The following is a 20,816-nucleotide window of genomic DNA, read 5'->3' as shown; positions in this document are numbered from 1 at the left end:
TAAAAGTACTAAAATGTTCGGCTATTTGAAAATAGCCGATCTACAAGCTCACAATACGTCGCATCGCGACGTGTTGCTTGTACTTCAGTACTAGCCTGGCTCCACCCCCTGAATCGTTTGCCTCGCATTCAGGGTCTGGTGACGCTATCGAAGGCGGGTGTTTCTCGGTTGAAAATCTGTACGACGAATCGGAATCGGGATAATCCAGTATGAACCAATCGCCAAAGAGTCTTTGGAAAAAAAAACTTTGGCCACGCCCCCATCTCAGAAATCGGCTGCATTGAGAGGGCTTTCAGACTGAATAATGGAGTGAAACGAAATGAAAATTCAGGCTGAGTGTCAGGCTACTTCAGTACAGTACTTGAGTAAATGTACTTAGTTACTTTAAACCATTGGCAGCTTGCAAGCAGAGGGTTTCGGTGCCAGGGACTGTCTCTTACGTACACACAGCTGGGTCCTCAGTCACACAGCATGCTCTCAAGCATGTCTTAGAAATATATCCAGCCTGTTGGGCGGCAGAAACCTTCTATCTATGTTTGAATTGTTACGTTTTTTTCATAAATTAACGCCCTGTTTTGTCATACAAGAGTTTGGCACAAAAGTATAAATAATATCTGATCTATAAGCTTGTGAGCTTTTTGTTGGGCTACATTTGAAACATTTTTTTAAATCAGAAATTAAAAACACCTGAAATGTTTTATTTATTTTAGAAAAAAAAACATCTTTCACTCAAAATAGGGGCCTCTCCCGTCGCACGTTGATGATGTCATATGTCATATGTGTCGTCCAGCCCTATGGAATGTCTGGAATGAATGTGCTAATAAAAAACAACTTAATACTTCTGAGGTTTGGTTAATATGAGCATCAAAGCAATAATTTAAATACTTTCTTATTAGCACACGCATTTAAGGGCAATTATAATGAATTAAGGCGTATAAGGCTTTCTTAGCCAGGGGTCCTTTTAAGACTTAAACAGTAGTTTTTCTCTGAAAACGTATCACTATACCCTTCAGTTAATGATTAAATGGAACAGAACAAAAGGAAATGAAAGGTACTATTCATACAACATAAAACGGAGAGGTTCAACTGTTGTTATGAGAAATAGGAACTTTGTCTAATGAATTCAGCTGCAGAGGGGATTAAAACAGGGGCAGTTTAAGCTGTTAGCACATTCATATTATTACGTATATATCGTTGCTGTCGTGTGGAAACCTCTTATGTCCATATTTCAGATTAATGCCCTATACTTCGTCGTACAGTGAAAATAGCCGATCTACAAGTTCACAACGCGTCACATTGCGACGCGTTGTAGACTTGTAGACCTGCTATTTTCACTATTTAGCAATGTTTTGGTGTTTTTTTGCTTACGTGCTGCTATTTTCACTATTTAAAAAAACATTTTATTCTGCCCTTTTTTCAACCTTTTTACTGTACGTCCGTCCTCCCGGTGGGGGCTACTCACTGGCAACACACATGTGTGTGTGGGGAGGAATCAATAGGCATAACAACTACATTGGGGTGAAAAAGGGGTAAATAGATATATACATATTTTTTTATTTAGCAGTTTGGGTTATGTGCACAGCGGTACCAAGTACTAAGTCACTTTTTATGCCTGATGTACTCATCAGGCATAAAAAGTGACTTAGTACTTGGTACCTGCAACAGTTCCAATACACACACGCGCACGCGTCATGTCACGGATGTGGCAACACCGGCGCTTGTTTCACGCACATGATTTGGCAACCCGGGAGCCAGCGAACACAAAAGCGTTTTTTTTTTAACTTACGAGGTTTCTGCCCCGACAGCGACGACACGACACGTTTGAAAAGTGAGCAGTGGAGGCTGCTCTGTTTCAGAGGCACAGGTTAAAATATTCCAGGAATGCGAATTAAATCGTCGGCCGCGAACAGAGTAATTTATGTGGCCACTCAAAGATTTTTATGCTAATTTCTTTTCAGTGACTTTTTGTGAGTGTGTGTGTGCGAGCGCGCGCGTGTGTGTGTGTGTGTGTGTGTGTGTGTGTGTGTGTGTGTGTGTGTGTGTGTGTGTGTGTGTGTGTGTGTGTGAGAGAGAGAGTGTGTGTACTGTAGAAGGTCTAACAAGCCCCAAGCCGGTGGAACATTAAAACAGCCACAATTATAAGACCGCCGGGACCCGGTGGAGTGCTTACTTAATGCCATCCCCTTCTACCATGTATCGTTTAACCACCTCTCTCTCTCTCTCTCCTCTTTCTGCTTTATTAACGCGCCGTCCATTAGACGGGACAATTTAAAATCCCCCCCCTAGTACCCCTCTACCCCCCCCCCCCCACACACACACACACACACACACACACACACACACTTTAATGTTCAGCTATAGGCCTGTCACAGTTATTACATAATCTGATCACAATTATTTGAGATACATTCACTCACAGGTTATTTTCTGTATTTTTGGACAGAGAGACACGGCGTGAGAGATAGAGGCATAGACAGAGAGACAGACAGACAGACAGACAGACAGACAGACAGACAGACAGACAGACAGACAGACAGACAGACAGACAGACAGACAGACAGACAAAAGAGATAAACAGACAGACAGACAGACAGACAGACAGACAGACAGACAGACAGACAGACAGACAGACAGACAGACAGACAGACAGACAAAAGAGATAAACAGACAGACAGACAGACAGACAGACAGACAGACAGACAGACAGACAGACAGACAGACAGACAGACAGACAGACAGACAGACAGACAGACAGACAGACAGAGAGAGAGAGAGAGAGAGAGAGAGAGAGAGAGAGAGAGAGAGAGAAAGAGACGGACAGAGTGAGAGAGAGAGGCATAGACAGAGACCTAGAGACAGAGAGAGATAGATATAGACAGAGAAAGAGGCCACTTCTCATCTTCCGTTTTAAGAACACTCCGTCCATTAGTACGGCCATTCAAAGAGGCTCCAACTTGCCCTAATGCCCTATACTCCAACTCCTCTGCCAAACCCCCTCCCTCCACCCCCCCCCCCCCCTCCCTCCCCCTCCCCCACACACATATATCCAGCATAAACGCTAGCTGATTGGCGGCGTGTAGCATTAGCGGAGGAGCATAAGACAGCAGGCTTAATCAGAATGCCATGCTGCCAGAGACAAATTGCACTCTGCGGGAGGGGGAGACGCGAGTGTTTACCTAAACACGCCCAAGCCTTCATCAGCGCGTCGCCACTTACCTGCAGCTCAAAGTTGGTCTGATCCAGGAACTTCTTGTTCAGCACGGCGGCGTACTGATTAATCGCCCGAAGGAACACCCTGGAAAGATAAGAGGGGATCATGTTGAGATCTTGTCTGCTTGTTGATGAGATCATGCTTCACTTGCTTTACGTACTTGAACCCCCACCACCAACCACAGCTATTCTGGGAGGGGGGGGGGGATGTTCGCCCCCAAAAATAGAAGATCTACAAGCTCACAATGCATTGCAAACGCAGATCTACAAGCTCACGACGCATTGCAACGCTTGTACTGTAGATCGGCTATTTTATGGCGAAGAGGTTTGAATGAATGAAATGAAATGGGGTGTGTGTGTGTGTGTGTGTGTGTGTGTGTGTGTGTGTGTGTGTGTGTGTGTGTGTGTGTGTGTGTGTGTGTGTGTGTGTGTGTGTGTGTGTGTGTGTGTGTGTGTGTGTGTGAGATTCACAGAGGCCCACAACAGCACTTCAGTTTGCTGGCAGTGTGGTCGACAAAGTACTCAACTCCAGTACTGGAGTCAAAGTATAGATACTCCTGGTCAAATATTACTCAACCACAAGGGAAAGCTGCCCAGACAAATTTGTACTTGAGTTAGAGTACAGGAGTACTCACTTTAAAAAAATACGTAAGGATTAAAAAATACAGGCTTTTAAAAATACCTGTAGTTTGGCTATTTTCAATTTTCTTTTACCTCCTAACGCCCCCACAATTAACATTAACACCATGAGATGAATAGCACTTTGAATAGTACTGTGTGCCTACAGTATATACTGCACACTGATTGCATTGGCACCCTTCAAGGACCCCTGGGCTGGGGGTCCCCGGACCCCACTTTGAGAACCACGGTCTTAAAACAATGTAAAATGACAACGCGCCGTTTTAGCATTCCCACTGCAAGTATTCAGGAGTTCCAGTGAGCATGCTCATTGCTATGCGCTGCTTATTAAGCGTCTGATTAGCTTCAGTATGCTAATGAAAACGACAAGAGCAGAGTCTGAATAATATAATATGATATCGTCGGAGATGCAAGGCAGAAACCTTGTATCTCCATTTTCAAATTGGTATGTTTTTCTTATAAATTAACGCCCTACTTCAACACTCAGGAGTGTCACACAAAAGAAGTGAAAATAGCCGATCTACACGCAGATCAGCTATTTTCTCTATTTTAAAAGGTTTTAAAAATAATCATTAAAAAAGTACGGTTTTTGACGTATACAAGGTTTCCACGCGACAGCTGTCTGAATATTCTACAATTAATAGCCCCCCGTTTTGACTCCCAAATTTGTTTTGGCGCTTGAGGGAACTTATCCAGCAGTGTTTTGGACTTTTTTAATGAACATAATTTGTGATACTCTGTAAACACATAGCACCTCTCCCTAGTGTATTGAGACTCCAGTTACTGTGACGCACGTACGCTTAACCCATTAAGACCGGGAACGCATCTGTGTGTAACCACTTTAACCATTATTTTATACTTTGGCTATTCAAAAAATAGCAGATCTACAAGCTCATAGCGTGGCACAACGAGCTTGTAGATATGCTATTTTTGAAAAATCTTGAACATTTGTGCAAATCTTTGAATATATATATATTTTGAAACAACATATTTAACTAAAATCTTTGCTTCTGGTGGGGTCCCTGGAACAACATATTTTGATGGGGATCGGCGACCAAAAACTTAATTTTGGGGGTCCTTGACAAGAAAAAGTTTGAGCACCACTGATATAGCAACAATAGTTTTTCAGAAAAATGAAGACATTTGTTGAGACATTTGACAGTTAGAAATGTTCGATCTGCACACATTTTCAAGATTTTCAAAAATAGAAGATATACGAGCTCATAGCGCGGCACTCAGTGCCGCGCTATGAGCTTGTAGACCTGCTATTTTTGAATAGCCAAAGAAATCTTAAAATGACACAGATGCGTTCCCGGTCTTAATGGGTTAACTTTGTAGGGCGAGGGACGTTTTTCACCAGAAACCATGTTGATCACTGACTGACTTCATTAAAATAAATGCCGTCTCTGTCTCTTCCTTTTCTTTTTCTTTTTTTTTGTCAAATGTAATAAGCGTGAGGTTGCAGTCAGGCGGAAACGTACTGTACGTCCAAAAGCGTTACTTTTCAGGAAATTGGAAGCCTGTGTTCCAATGGATCCGTTCAATATTCATAAAAACACACTTGACCACTTTAACTTTAAAAATGTTAAAACATAGTGAAAATAGCCAATCTACAAGGCTGTAGATGTTGTGTGTTTTCGCTACACTCGAAAGACGAAGTAAGGCATTAATTCACCGAAAAAATACATAAAATAATATTGAAATATGGAGATACGAGGTTACTGTCCGACGGCGACAATAATAACCTTGTTTTTATTCAGCTGCTGAGTGGCACTGTGGTTAATCCATTGAGACCTGAGGTACTACAAAATGTCTTCTAAACAGTTTTTTGAAAAAACTTATGTTGCTACTATATCAGTGGTTCTCAAACTTTTTTCATGTCAAGGACCCCCAAAATGATATGCATTTGGCCACGGACCCCCATCTCAGAATAAGTTGTTCCAGGGACCCCCCAGAAGCAAAGATTTGAGTTACTGTACAAATGTTCGCTCAAAAATTGAAAGATTTGCAAAAAAAAAATCGTTATTTCAAAAATAGCAGATCTACAAGCTCATAGCGCGGCACTCGGTGCCGCGCTATGAGCTTGTATATCTGCTATTTTTGAATAGCCAAATAAATCGTAAAAATGACACAGATGCGTTCCCGGTCTTAATGGGTTAAGTAAGTACGACCACACACAGAAGAGATGCATGAGAGGGCTAAAACCAAACGTCCACACGACTAATGCTGATGTCAGAGCATTGCTTTGACTTTGAATTACACACATCAGCAAACCATGCAATGTCCCTGATTATACACAAATAAAAAAAAGAAGAGGCTTTTGCTGAGAATCCACAAACAAGAGCACAGATGTTCCCTCCCGTCTTCTGCAAGGTCACTGTTACACTTCCTTTACTCCAAGGTAATTATATTAAAAAAATGTATGGAGTGGTGTTGCTTTTTTAATTTGAATTATGCTTGCAGAAGGCTTTCTTTTTAAAGGGATAGTTCACCCAAAAAATAAAAAATCTATCGATTTGTCATCCCATGGAGACTTGAACTCATGGATATTTTTTAGTTTTTGTCGCATTCCTAAGCCAATAATTTGATGACCAGCGGACCGGTAGGCAGCAGTTCTGGTAGGAGACACAATAAAGGAGACTCTTTGTGTCTCCTACCGGAACCGCTGTAAATCATCAAATTATTGGCTTAGGAATGCGACAAAAACAACAAAAAGGGGGTAAAATCAATAGAAAAAAAAGGCATTCTTGGGGTGAACTATCCGTTTAAGGCCTCATTCAAATCATTCCCTTTGTCAAGCAGCGGTGGACGGAAATTAGGTCAATTTTCCCTGAGTGTATTTTTTACGACACGTTGTGAGGTTGCACTGCTATCGTGGGCCAAAGTTATCCACAGAATAGGGATGCTGGGATTCAAGTGGTTAAAAATTGTCCCCGGACCACACTTTGAGAACCTTATAGGTTCCATTATAGACATTGCTAAGCAATCCAGTGACAAGTACAGTTTTGCTACTTGAACTTGACAACCACAACAACAACAATAATAGTGTTTTATAATAAACCCAATCTGTTGACATTGAGAGGTTTTGGCCGGCGAGCCAGCAGAAGCTGAATGGGTTTGTTGTGTTCCAGACATGCACGGAGCAGCTTGCTCCGCCAACACCCTTCTACATGCCAACACCAACACCGGTTTGGTGGAGTGGAGAACATAAGGGTCCGCCGGCTTTGCCAAACAAAACACCACAATGATGAGCACATCTTAACTCATTCACTGCCAGAACTTTATTTTTTTGCGTTTGCCCACTGCCAGAGATTTTTAATTAAAAAAAAAAAAGTACTCAGGAGCCGAGATACAAAATGTTTAAGTTTTAAGTTAACAAGGAAGTGGATGGGAGTCTAGATCTTCAACAAATCATATCTCCTTGGTCTTTGGGTTAAAAAATAAATAAATAAATAAGAAGAAAAAAAAAAAAAAAAAAAAGGACAAAAGTCGTTTTAGTCGTTCTAGGCAGGGAATGAGTTAATGAGAAGCATGTCTGATGGCTTCATTTTCTCAGCTGTTATGCAAATTGAAATGGTAATAACTTAAGTAACGCAGTGCTCTTAGAGGCAACTATTGGCTTTTTGTTTCGACTACAAGAACTAAGTGAACCATGTAGGTAGGTAAGAAGGTATTTTATTCATCCCTGAGGGGAAATTAAGGTGTTGCAGCAGCTCTCACATCAATAAAATACATCATAATAAAAAAACATCTCAAATAGGCATCTAAGCATACACCTAAAATATATATATATATTTAAACAAACAACAGATCAAACACTACTAAGAGTGCAATGGCTTGAATTCAACATGATCCTAATCTAGTCTGGTAAACCATCCCGGTCACGTGAATTCACATTTCCATGTGTAGTCTGCAGAAGAAACATGTGAAATATGAATTCACGCGACCGGCGGGTTGGTTTACCAGACTAATCCTAATCAGCCTGATCAAGCCAACCAGATGAGGAGTTGTATACAGTCTCATTGCTGCGGGCAGATCATATCTCCTTTATCATCTTCTCGCAACGTGGGTGTAGCAGTCTGTTGCTAAAGGAGCTTTTCTGCCCTGCCACAGTGTCAAGAGAGGGATTGTCTATGATGGCCAGGACCAGTTTGATCTTCATCCTGCTTTTGGCCATGTCGTGAGGTGGATTTGTTTTTAGCCCGTAGCACATGACCCAGTTCTGAAGACCATGCAGATTTAAAAAAATGTTTGATTGTTTTTTTATTTATTCAAATGTAGATTAATTATAATTTGTTTGGGATTTTTTTTTTTTTTTTATATATTAAGATAATAATATAATAATATATTTACGTGGGGACCCAAAAATGGATCCCACTGTTTTGGAAACACTGCGTGCTGGATGGTAAATTTAAACTAGTGTAAAATTGTGTATCCTCAAACTCTCAGAAGTATCAAACCAAAACAAACCTGATAACAAACAAACAAAAAACATGAGATATGTCTGTGCACAGCATAACCGCTAAGCCTATTTGCTACGTTTTAATCTAAGTTACAATCACCCTACAGTTCTACTTGTTATCACACAGTTCTCAATCTCTCTGTCGCCTTGCCTTCCTCGCGGTACCCAGGGCATGAGTGAAGCTCTCTGCACGAGCCGAGCAATAAACAGCAGAGGTGGAAAGTAACTAAGTACTAGAGCTCACGGTGCGTTGTGAGCCTGTAGATCTGCTAAATATATGTATATCGTCTCTGTTGGGTGGAAACCTCATATGTCCAAAACTGTACTTTTGTACATTTTTTGTAAAAGTTTGAATACAGGACGTTAATTCTAAACAAAGTATTTCTGCATGCGGTGCTGCTAGTCATTGAGAACTGGACTGGAGTTACAACTGTACTTTGACTACTTTTTCCATCTGCGCCAAATCTCTTTGCCAAAAATTGCACGGCGATATGTCGTGAGCACGCTGGGGTTCAAGTGGTTAAAGCTGCACTACGTAACTTTCCTCTTCTACCCCTGGATTTGAACCCGGTTTCGTATGAGAGTGCCGATTTTTTTTTTAAGCCATTGAGCAAATAGAACCTGCCTGCTTGCTAAAGGGATACATTGAATCTTGACCATCAGGTCTAAATTTGTGTCAGATCTTGTGTCTAGGTGAGACATGACCTTTGACATGATGTAAATGTCTCAACAGAAGAGCAGGGAGACTAAATGCAACCACCCCAATCGTATAAGTTATGCAGTATTATACTCTACCATACAGATAACGCTACAATTAGCGTTGCTTTTTTATTTGTATTTTTTTAACCCATTGAGACCTGAAGCCGATTCTACATGTCTCCTAAATCTCAACAGTATTCTGAAAAACGTATGTTTCTATATCAGTGGTGCTCAATCTTGTTCATGTCAAGGACCCCCAAAATTATATGTATTTGGCCGCGGAGTTAAAAATGTTCGCTTTAAAAATATATATAATTCAAAGATTTGCACACATTTTCACGATTTTTCTAAAATAGCAGATCTACAAGCTCGTAGCGCGGCACTCGGTGCCGCGCTATGAGCTTGTATATCTGCTATTTTTGAATAGCCCAAAAAATATCTTTTTAGCTCAAATCTAAAAATGACACAGTTCCAGGTCTTAATGGGTTAATGGAGCACTTCTTCCACCACTGATAAACAGACAAGAGGTAAAAATGAAGGCCTCAGGCATTGTTGTTATCAGCACACATCAGGCTAACGTGATAAAAGATGGCCAAGGTACGACAAGGACGACAAGTTATGCCAGCCGAACGGTCGTCACGTCAGCGTTTCATAAGTGGTGCGATAAAACCACATTAAGGAGGAATACAACAATTCAATTTAGCCATATCTCCATTTATATTTAATGCATGAAGTGCGGCACGGAACATCACCGGCTAACACTCTAGAGTCTAGGAGGACCATATATATATCGTCTCTGTCGGGGTGGGAAACCTCATATGTCCAAAACTGTTATTTTTCAGGATTCAAATTCAAAAGTAGCAGATCTACAAGCACATAATGCGTCGCTTCGCGCCACGTTTCGAGCTTGTGGATCCGCTACTTTTTTCTCTTTTTTAAATCCCACGATTTTGCAACCAATTTTTTTTTCACCCAGTGCCAATTGTCTAAGTAATCCTGGACGATACTCTCCCTCTGCCAGCCTAGGGAGAGCCCAGAGGCGAGCTCATGCCTCCTTCAATGCATGAGAGCTAACTAGCCTTCTTATCACCTGACAAGGGAGAGTTTCCCTGGTTTAGACGTAGCACGCTGAAGGAACACGTTATTCCAACCAGTTCCTTTCCCCTCCATCAGGCGCCCCGGCTGACCAGGGGGAGGCAGTATAGAGACCAGGATGTTTTTTTGTGAGGGTACCTACCCTAGGGGACACGGGGAGAACATGCAACCTCCACACATAAAGGCCCTTTCACCAACCCCACCTAGGGTACGGGCACTGATACTTTGGCTATTCAAAAATAGCAGATCTACAAGCTCATAGCGCGGCACCGAGTGCCGCGCTATGAGCTTGTAGATCTGCTATTTTTGAAAAATCATGAAGTTTTTTTGCAAATCTTTGAATATATACTCAAAGACATATACAGGAGACAGGAGTGGACACGCCCCCAGCGCCCACAGTGTCCCCGGTGGGAATCAAACCCAGGACCTTCTAGCTATGAGGTGACAGCGCTACCGACTGCGCCGCCGTGCCCCCTGGATCTGTTACTTTTGATGCTTTCGTGTGACGCTGTATAGTATGATCAAGTCGGGCGTTAGTTTACGAGAAAAAAACCCCCACAGAGTTAGAATATGGAGATAAGAGGTTTCTGCCCCGACACAGCGACGATATTCCGTATCGCTGGGTTATCACATCCTAATACAGTACATGGTAAATGGTGCATTTATTATGTAGCGCTGTTTCTCCTAAAGTGCTTTATGATGTGCATTACATTCACCCACGCAACTCACTAAAACCTGATGGCGGAGGAGAGGCAGCCATGCAAGGCACTGACCACCTCATCATCATCAGGAGCAGTTGTAGGGCAGTGGTTCTCAAACATTTGCGTGTCAAGGACCCCTAAATTGAGATGTATTTGGCCGTGGACCCCCCCCTCCCCCCCCCATCTGAAAAAGCTTTCTGCCAGGGAGGGACCCCCAGAAGAGAAGATTTGTATTAAAAAAATTATTCAAAATTATTCAACATTTTCCAATACTTTCAAGATTTGTATACATCTGCTATTTTTTAATAGCTAGCGTATACATAAAGTGGATAAAGTGGTTAAGATGATTGTGATGCTTTATTAACAAATCCTAGTTCCAAATGGACCCTTACGGGTGTGTAAATCTGAGAGCCGTAGTTAAACTCTGCCCCAGACCAACATCTCTTGTTCCATTTCTCTCTGTTACCGAGATATACGGCCAATTAACACATTGACTGCCAGAGTTTATTCATAATGTACTCACCCCCTTGCCAGCGATTTGCGTGTTTTTTTTTGTTTTGTTATTTTGTTATTTAAATTCATTTAAGTTTGTCTGGCTGCGGTTTTAAACACACACGACAGATCGACCAGCAGAGAGCAGCACATAGACCTCTTGATCACTCGCTCGACCCCCCCCAAACAGGCTCAAACAGTCCATACGTCATAACCGGATGTGACGTTTTCGCAGATCGCCGATCGCCGACCAGACCGTTGGAATACACAACGACGATGACTGTTCGTCATCCAGACTAAAGAAAATAGAACTAGAGCTCTCCTTTCGTTTTTTATACCGTGTTAAAAAACGTGTTTTGGCCTAAAGATCGCATTTTTCAAGCTAAAACCGGAATCCGGAAACGGAAATCGCTGAAATTGCTTCCGGGTGAAGCGGAGGTGAGTGGAAAACAAAACTGATCTCGGAATGTAAATAAAACAGCGTGATCGTCTATTAACCAAATTAAACAATAGGACGCATATCTGCGTTCTGACATATTCTGGCAGCCCACGGTTTTATTTAATAGGACGCAGATCTGCGTCCATGGCAGCTTATGTGTTAAGTCATTTTGACCGTGACCTTTTAGACCTAAACATTATGGATCTCTTTGGGGGCAGACACACCTAATGAGGTTTGATGATAATATGCCCATAAATACATCCTGGATTTTGACCTTGAACATCCATTCTTATATTGTTCAAAGTCAGACAGACACACACACACACACACACGCGCGCAGGAAGGCAGGCAGACACACACACACACACACACACACAGGCAGACACAGACAGACAGGCAGAAACACGCACGCACGCACGCACACACACACACAGACAGACGGACAGGAGCGATTATGATGTGACATGATGTGACATCACAATGGAGATAAGGTTGACAAAGGGGAGAGTATATTCCTTTAACCCATTCAAACCGGGGAAAGCATCTGTCATTTTAGATTTTTGCCGTGGCACAGAGTGCCACACTATGAGCTTGTAGATCTGCTATTTTTGAAAAATCTTGAACATTTGTGCAAATCTTTGAAAATATATATATTTCTAAGCAAACATTTGTAACTCAAATCTTTTCTTCCCCTGGAACAAAATATTTTACAAATGTTTGCTTTACAAAATATATTATTCAAAGATTTGCACACATTTTCAAGATTTTTCAAAAAAGTTACAGATCTACAAGCTTCGAGTGCCGCGATATGAGCTTGTACTGTAGATCTGCTATTTTTTGAATAGCAGAAATCGCAGAAATCTGAAAATGACACAGATGCGTTCCCGGATTGAATGGGTTAACCCATTAAGGCCTTTGAAAACCTTTTGAAAACCACTGACAGTGGCTTTCAAACTTTTTCATGTCAAGGACCCCAACATGTATATGTATTTGGCCACGGACCCCCATCTCAAAATATTTTGTTCCAACGACCCCCAGAAGCAAAGATTTGAGTTAAAAATGTTCGCTTTAAAACAATATATTCAAAGATTTGCACACATTTTCTCGATTTTTCAAAAATAGCAGATCTACAAGCTCATCGCGCGGCACTCGGTGCCGCGCTATGAGCTTGTATATCTGCTATTTTTGAATAGCTAAAGTGTAAACTAATGCTTTTTAGCTCAAATCAAAAAATGACACGTTACAGGTTGCGTTACAGGTCTTAATGGGTTAAGAGGTAAAGCCAGTGTAAGTGAAGCTGACAGCAGGAGAGCAGACATCCTCTGCCCAGGGAGCCCAGAAGTGACTCAATCCCCGGTAGAGGTGGCCTCACTCAGCCTCATGCTCATCCACAGCCCTCCTCTGCTCCACCGGCCGGGGCCAGCCAGGTATACTGTCACATGCATCCCACATGTCTGATGGAAGTGCCTTAACACATTGAGTGCCAATCGCGTAGATCTACGCGAACCTATTTAAAGCCGCCACGTGCCAATCGCGTAGATCTACGCGAAGCGCCGGTTCGCGTTGATTTCACCAAAAGTGCACTTTCGGAAATTTTTGATCTACTTCCGTTTCCGGTAGCACCACCGGAAACGGAATTATTTGGGATCCGGTTTTGCCGATCCCGTCGGCCCTCGTTCTAATGACGAAACTGAAACTCCATTGTCTCCTTGTAGTTTTTTCTCCTCGCATATCACTGTTTAACTTAAACCGTTCTAACTACAACATGGATGCCCCGTTTGACACGTGGTCTTCACTGGTAGAATCAGTGAGATGTCCGCGATGTTTACAAACAGTGCACAGCTCAATCTTAAGGATTTTAACAAGGTCTATGGCGACGTGAAAAAAACAAAAAAACAAAAAAACAACACGTTGGCACTGGTGAGTACATTATGAGATTAACGTCTGGCATGGAATGTGTTAAAGGACGACTTGACCCATTTTCAACCTATCTTCATATAATTGGTCGTCACTAATGCTCATGATAAAACGGTACTATTTTTACCGGTTGGCTTGAAAAGCCAGCCTGTCTTTGAACAGACCCTGCACTAATCATCACTTTCTCGTCATTGGCTGGCCTTGGCAAGAGGCCAGCCAATGTCACCTGTAACCTGCAAATGATATTTCATGTCAGTCTTGTTTCTATTTGGTCTGTGTCTCATTGGAGGTCTGTGGACACTCCAGAAACCCGCCTACCAGTGACATCATCGTTAGGCAGATTACTTTTTTCAAACAAGATTTCAATGTCTTTATTTACATTTGTATTAACGCAAATTTACAATGGCTTCTATTATAGCATGCTCACTTTCCAGGAATACAAAGCCTGCAGTTTCTATTAGCTTAGATTCCCCATCGATGATGTCACTGTTAGGCAGGTTTCTGAACTGTCCACAGCCCTCCTCTGAAAATAGTACAATTTTATCATGAGCATTAGTGAGGACCAATTATATGAAGATAGGTTGAAAATGGGTGAAGTCTTCCTTTAAGCCTGGGATAAGCCTCACTTTCAGCGGGCGCTGATGGAGTCCTCCTCAACCTCGCTCTTCCTAACTGACCTTGTAGAGACACATAACTGCCGCTGACGAGCCGGCAATGCCGTGGGACTACCGTCCGTCCGCTTTACAGCCATACACTATTCATGTCCGACATCCATCTCCCCTCGCCTCGACTCGGGAATGGCTGTCTGGTGGCAGGACGTCGTGCGCTTATAACGTACCGAGAGAGAGTCACCTTAGTCATTAGTCGCAAAGGTTAACTGGCGTCCGACACCTCCGGATGAGCCATTAGAAGTCCATTTCTCGCTCACTCTTGCCCCCAGATAGCCCATTACCTCCAAAACATCTCCCCCAACTCAGGTCCCCTGTACTGTACGTACACCTCTGCCCACCTCGCTCAATTTTCAGTATAGATGATATCGTTGCTGTCGGGCAGAAACCTTTTATCTCCATTTTTCAACATTGTATGTTTTTTTCCAGTTAATTAATGCCCTACTTCGTCATACAAGAGTGTCACGCAAAAAAGTAGCGGAGATAGCCAATCTAGTATTTCATTACTTTCAAATTATGACTAAAGTGAACGTGAAAGTGGTTAAGTGTGTCTAAGGGTTTCATAGATATTGAACCCAATTAAAAGCATTAACCCATTAACACCTGAAGAAGCATCTGTGTCACTTTTTCATTTGAGCTAAAAAGCATTATTTTACACTTTGGCTATTAAAAAATAGCAGATATACAAGCTCATAGCGCGGCACCGAGTGCCGCGCTATGAGCTTGTAGATCTGCTATTTTTGAAAAATCGTGAAAATGTGTGCAAATCTTTGAATATATATATTCTTTTAAAGCAAACATTAACTCAAATCTTTGCTTCTGGGGGTCCCTGGAACAAAATATTTTGAGATGGGGGTCCGTGGCCAAATTCATATAATTGTGGGGGTCCTTCACATGAAAAAGTTTGAAAACCACAGATATAGAAACATACGTTTTTTAGAAAAATGTTAGGATTTAGAAGACATTTTGCAGAATTGGAACCTCAGGCCTCAATAGGTTAACAAGAGCTTGAGACTAAATAAAAATTTGATCCATTGGAACCATAGAGTTATAATATATCTAGAGGGCGGACTGTGTTAGAAGCACCTGGAAGTCTGCCGGAAGTTTAAAATTGGGTCCATTGGGTCTACTATGCCATAGAGTCTGCCGGAAGTACCAATTTTGGGTCCTGAGCAGGCACACAAATAGTAGATGCATGCGCAGTAGCATTTTAAATGAGGAAGTTATTGAATTCTCAGATTGACCACCAGGGCAACGGCCGCTTCACTGTTCTACCGCGTCTCATGGGGGCTTGATTGGAACGCAGGCTGTCTTTTACATTTCCTGAAAGGTAACAGTTCTGGACATACAAGGTTTCCCACTGAACAGCGACGGCACGCTTAACGTGTGGCTAATGGTGAAATGTGTTCCCATCCGCTGCACCTGTCGGCTAAGACGTATTGCTGTCCTTAACCCTTTAAGGCCGGGAAAGGAACGCATGTGTGTCATTTTAAAGATTTCTTTGGCTATTGAAAAATAGCAGATATACAAGCTCATAGCGCGGCACCGAGTGCCGCGCTATGAGCTTGTAGATCTGCTATTTTTTTGAAAAATCTCGAAAATGTGTGCACATTTTTTATATACATTTTCAACTCAAATCTTTGCTTCTGGGGGTCCCTGGGACAAAATATTTTTAGGTGGGAGGGGGTCCGCAGACAAATACATTGGGGGTCCTTGACATGACAAAAGTTTGAAAACCATTGATAATATAGCAACATAAGTAAAAAAAATAAATAAAATAAAAACTTTAGGAAAGAAAACAGTTAGGATTTAGAAGACATTTGTAAAATCCCCAGAAGCAAAGATTTGAGTTAAAAACTTTCGATTTAAAAAAGTATATATATATATTCAAACTAAAGATTTGCACACATTATCACGATAAAAAATAAATATATAAATTTATATATAAATAAATAAATAAATAGCAGATCTACAAGCTCATAGCGCGGCACTCGGTGCCGCGCTTTGAGCTTGTATATCTGCTATTTTTGAATAGCCAAGAAATCCAAAGAAAGACACAGATGCCTTCCCGGTCTGAAAGGGTTAACTGCCACGCACAACGTAAAATCTGCATTCAGTCGCTGTGGTGATAGAAACCTTGTATGTGCAAAACCGTAACCGCGACACTCTCGTAGGGCGTTTAATTCACGAATAAACGTTAAAAAAAATTGAAACGCGGAGATAAGAGGTTTTCGCCCCCGACAGCGACAATGGGGCAGAGTCTTAATGGTGGGCGTAGCGGCGCTCTCAGACATGGCACTAATACGCTGGTTTGGGTTATAGGCTAATGCCGTGGATCTTCAGCTGACATTTCGGGGGATAATGGGAGTTCACGTTCGTCTAGGCTAATGTTACAGCATGCTGAGGACGCCATCATGGCTTCGCCCAAACGTTTCAACGTGGGCAGTGGGGGACAGAAAACGAAGCAGGGTTGGAAAGTAACTAAGTACATGTACTCAAGTACTGTAGTTAAAGGGATATTTCACTTTTTTTTTTTATTGGGTAATTTTATCGTCTACTGAGGCTCTGCACTGCATTTTTGTTTGACTGTTTGACTGTATTTTACTTGAGAATTAGTTATTTTTTTTATGATTTTCACTCCACTACATGTCATTTGTACCTTTGAATACATCTGTATTTTAAAAAGCATGTACTTTTGAATAGTTGAATATTCTTAAAAGCAAGTAGGCTACTCCAGGACTTTAACTCAAGTATTAATTTGACAGAGTAACTTTCCCTCGACACATTGCCAGGGCCGGGTATCAAACCTGCGAAATTCTGTTTCCCAGGCGGCCTCTCTACCCATTCTACCCGCATTCAGCTATGGTCGCCCCAGACTGCTGGCTCTCACAGCACACAACAACCAGGGATCAATACCTTTCCCCCGCTGCCTAGTAAATACAAATCAAGAGACACAATACATCTGTAATTGTCCATTACCTCTTGGAATCTATATCCGGCGGTGCCAGCCCAGCATAGCCATATTAATGCTAACGGATGCTGTTGCAGGGCTTATGTCAGTCGTTAGAAGAACTACTCAGATTTTTTACTCAGGTAAAATAATACCAATAATAATAGTAAAAATGTACTTGAGTAAAAGACCAATAGCATTGGCAGGCAATATATTATGTACTTACAGAACCAAAGTAATAGCACTCATATTTTTCAAAACAATATAAAAAAAGTAAAGAAAAATAAAATACTCAAGTAAAGTCCCTCAAAATTTTACTTAAGTACAGTACTTGAGTAAATGTACTCAGTTACTTTCCACCACTGCCTCTTACGCATCTCTATCCCGCTGTGCCAGCCTTCTTACCCACATTAATAGTGATGGTTGGCGTTGCAGGGCTAATATAATGTCTGTGCATGACTTCACTGTAGACAGTCAATGACATTACACAGGACACTATATTAACCATGACTCCACTGTAGACAGTCAATGACATTACACAGGACACTATGTATATTAACCATGACTCCACTGTAGACAGTCAATGACATTACACAGAACACTAGATATTAACCATGACTCCACTGTAGACAGTCAATGACATTACACAGAACACTAGATATTAACCATGACTCCACTGTAGACAGTCAATGACATTACACAGAACACTAGATATTAACCATGACTCCACTGTAGACAGTCAATGACATTACACAGAACACTAGATATTAACCATGACTCCACTGTAGACAGTCAATGACATTACACAGGACACTAGATATTAACCATGACTCCACTGTAGACAGTCAATGACATTACACAGAACACTAGATATTAACCATGACTCCACTGTAGACAGTCAATGACATTACACAGAACACTAGATATTAACCATGACTCCACTGTAGAGACAGTCAACGACATTACACAGGAGACTGTGTACGTTAAGATTATATTGTCGCTGTCGGGGCAGAAACCTCGTATCTGCCTGGGCCATTGGCGTAGCGTTCCAGACACCTGGATGTCAGTATAGCCTGACGGCGTGTGGCGGGTTCGAGTCCCGATCCCGACGGCCTTTGCTGCATGTCACTCCCAATTCTTCTTTAAAAAAAAGAAACCTCTCATCTTCTTATTTTACCTTTTTATGTTTTTTCGTGAATTAATGCCGTACTTAGTCGTGCAGCAAAAGTAGCGAAAACAGCCAATTTACATTTTCTTAATATTTTTATTTTAAATATCGAATCAATAAAAAGTATTGATCCATTGGAAAACAGGTTCCTTTTTTCTCAATTTCCTGAAAATTTACAGTTTTGGACAAACAAGGTTTCCACCCGAGAGCAACGATTATGCTTGCCCTTCTCCATTAGTGCCTCCTCATGATGCAGGCCACTAGGTAACGTAAACTATTCCCACCTTTGTCTTAAAAAAAAGCTATTTCAGCCCAGCAGTCTGGCTGCAGCACCTAGACACATAATGGACTCTGACCAACGGACAGGACAGGACAGGACAGGACAGCACCCCCGTCGGCTCATCCTGCCATTAATTAAAGTGAAAACCCTTAATGAGAGGAGGGAGATGAGAATAGAATAATACCCATCACCCCCGTTCTCTTCCCTCGCCCCCCCCGGTGGGATCCAACGGAAGCCCAAGAAAATGCTTCGTCACACAAAAATAGCAGACCTACAGTATAAGCCCAGGTCGGGTGGAGGCTGGGCCAGACACTGACAAACCACTGCTTTCCAACTTACAAACAGAGACATTAATGAAGACAGCTACTCTAAATGCACTGTGAATGGCATCAAATGCTTGTTCAACAAGTGTGTTTTTTTGTTTGTGCGTTTGTTTTGTTTCACCAAGCACCAGCCAAGCCATTGAGACAAATTAGGAGATCCTAAATAAGAGTTAGCCCTCTCTTGTTGCTGTGTGTGGCGTTTTTATCTGCGTCTCACACGGGAAATCAAGGTGCCTCTCCTCTAATCATCTCCCGTAAATGTCCTGGTGTCCAATATTTCTGCTTAGGAGGATGGAAAAACACTACTTGGAGATAATTAAACTTTTTTAATAATTGAACTTTTTTAACCCATTTAGACCGGGAAAGAATCAGTGTAATTTTAAGATTTCTTTGGCTATTAAAAAATAGCAGATATACAAGCTCATAGCACGGCACCGAGTGCCACGCTATGAGCTTGTATATCTGCTATTTTTGAAAATTGTGATTTTTTTTTTTTTTGCAAATCACTGAATACTGTATTTTTTTTCCCAGCGAACATTTGTAACTCAAATCTTTGCTTCTGGGTATTCTACAAAATGTCTTCTAAAACGTATGTTGCTATAATATCAGTGGTTCTCAAACATTTTTCATGTCAAGAACAACCCAAAATATTTGACAATTTGGCCGCGGACCCCCATCTTGGAGTTGTTTGCTTTACAAAATATATAGATTCAAAGATTTGCGACACGATAAAAAAAAAAAAATAGCAGATCTACAAGCTTGTAGATCTGCTATTTTTCGAATAGCCCTAAGAAATCAAAAACATTACACAGATGCGTTCCCGGTTTTAAAGGGTTAATTAGGTACTGTACAAAAAAAAAAAATCACCCCACTTTCTACAAATTTGTGCCCAATGAAATACTTGCATACTGTAGGAATAAGCATCATCATTATGATAAATAGGCTCCATCAAATTGTCAGTGTCAGAAAAAAATCACCCCATTACCGCTGATTGATGGGTGTTGCTGGTGCACATTTCCCTGGGCCATGGCACACAATACAGAGGGGATGCTTTTTCTGTGCTTATTTCAGCCCCCCCCCCTCCCCCAGGCAATCAGTGGTGGAAAGTAAATAAGTACATTTACTCAAGTAATGCACTCGAGTACAATTTTGAGGTAAATTTACTTTACTTGAGTATTTGCATTTTTTTTGATAATTTATACTTTTTATTTTTATTTTTTTTATCCCACGATTTGTAACCCTTTTTTTTTCACCCGGTGCCAATAATTAATTTTTTAATAATAAAAGTATAAATAATTTATACTTCTACTCTCCACTACATCTCAGTGGGAAATATTATAAGTTTTGCTCCACTATAATAACTTGGCAGCTTTAGTTACTCATACAATTAGCCTAGTTATTTTGCAGATTTATATTAATAATATAAAACATGCATTAACAAATTAAGCCTCCTTTTATAAATTCGAATATTCGAAAATAGATTATCTAAAAGCTCTTTGGAAAAAAAACGTTTAGTACTTTTACTTTTGTACTTTTACTCAAGTCAGATTTTGAACACAGGCGTTTCACTTGTAACAGATTATTGTTATATTGTGTTGTTGCTACTTTTACTTAACCCATTAAGACCGGGAACGCATCTGTGTCATTTTAAGATTTCTTTGGCTATTTAAAAATAGCAGATATACAAGCTCACAGCGCGTCACTTCGTGCCGCGCTGCAAGCTTGTACATCTGCTATTTTTGATAATTAATTAATTAATTAAAAGTCTTTGAA

The 20,816-nt window shown here is 41.2% G+C and overlaps 1 protein-coding gene across 2 annotated transcripts in view; it reads right to left on the bottom strand.

The window, feature by feature from the left end:
- The window catches only part of dock1 (dedicator of cytokinesis 1), a 455,553-nt gene that overhangs the window by 130,230 nt on the left and 304,507 nt on the right, over nucleotides 1–20,816 (bottom strand). For both annotated transcript variants that reach the window (XR_013934788.1, XM_080454394.1), the window contains exon 30: nucleotides 3,217–3,295. Coding sequence is in view for 1 of the 2 variants with exons in the window: in XM_080454394.1 (XP_080310520.1) it covers nucleotides 3,217–3,295 (79 nt within the window). In the remaining variant the exon portion in view is untranslated. The remainder of the gene's footprint in view (nucleotides 1–3,216; nucleotides 3,296–20,816) is intronic.

Source organism: Gymnoscopelus braueri (genome assembly GCF_963280865.1).
Source record: "Gymnoscopelus braueri genome assembly, chromosome: 17".
NCBI lineage: Eukaryota > Metazoa > Chordata > Actinopteri > Myctophiformes > Myctophidae > Gymnoscopelus > Gymnoscopelus braueri.
Note: the sequence above shows the minus strand (reverse complement) of the source record. Positions and strands in the feature narration are given on the sequence as shown.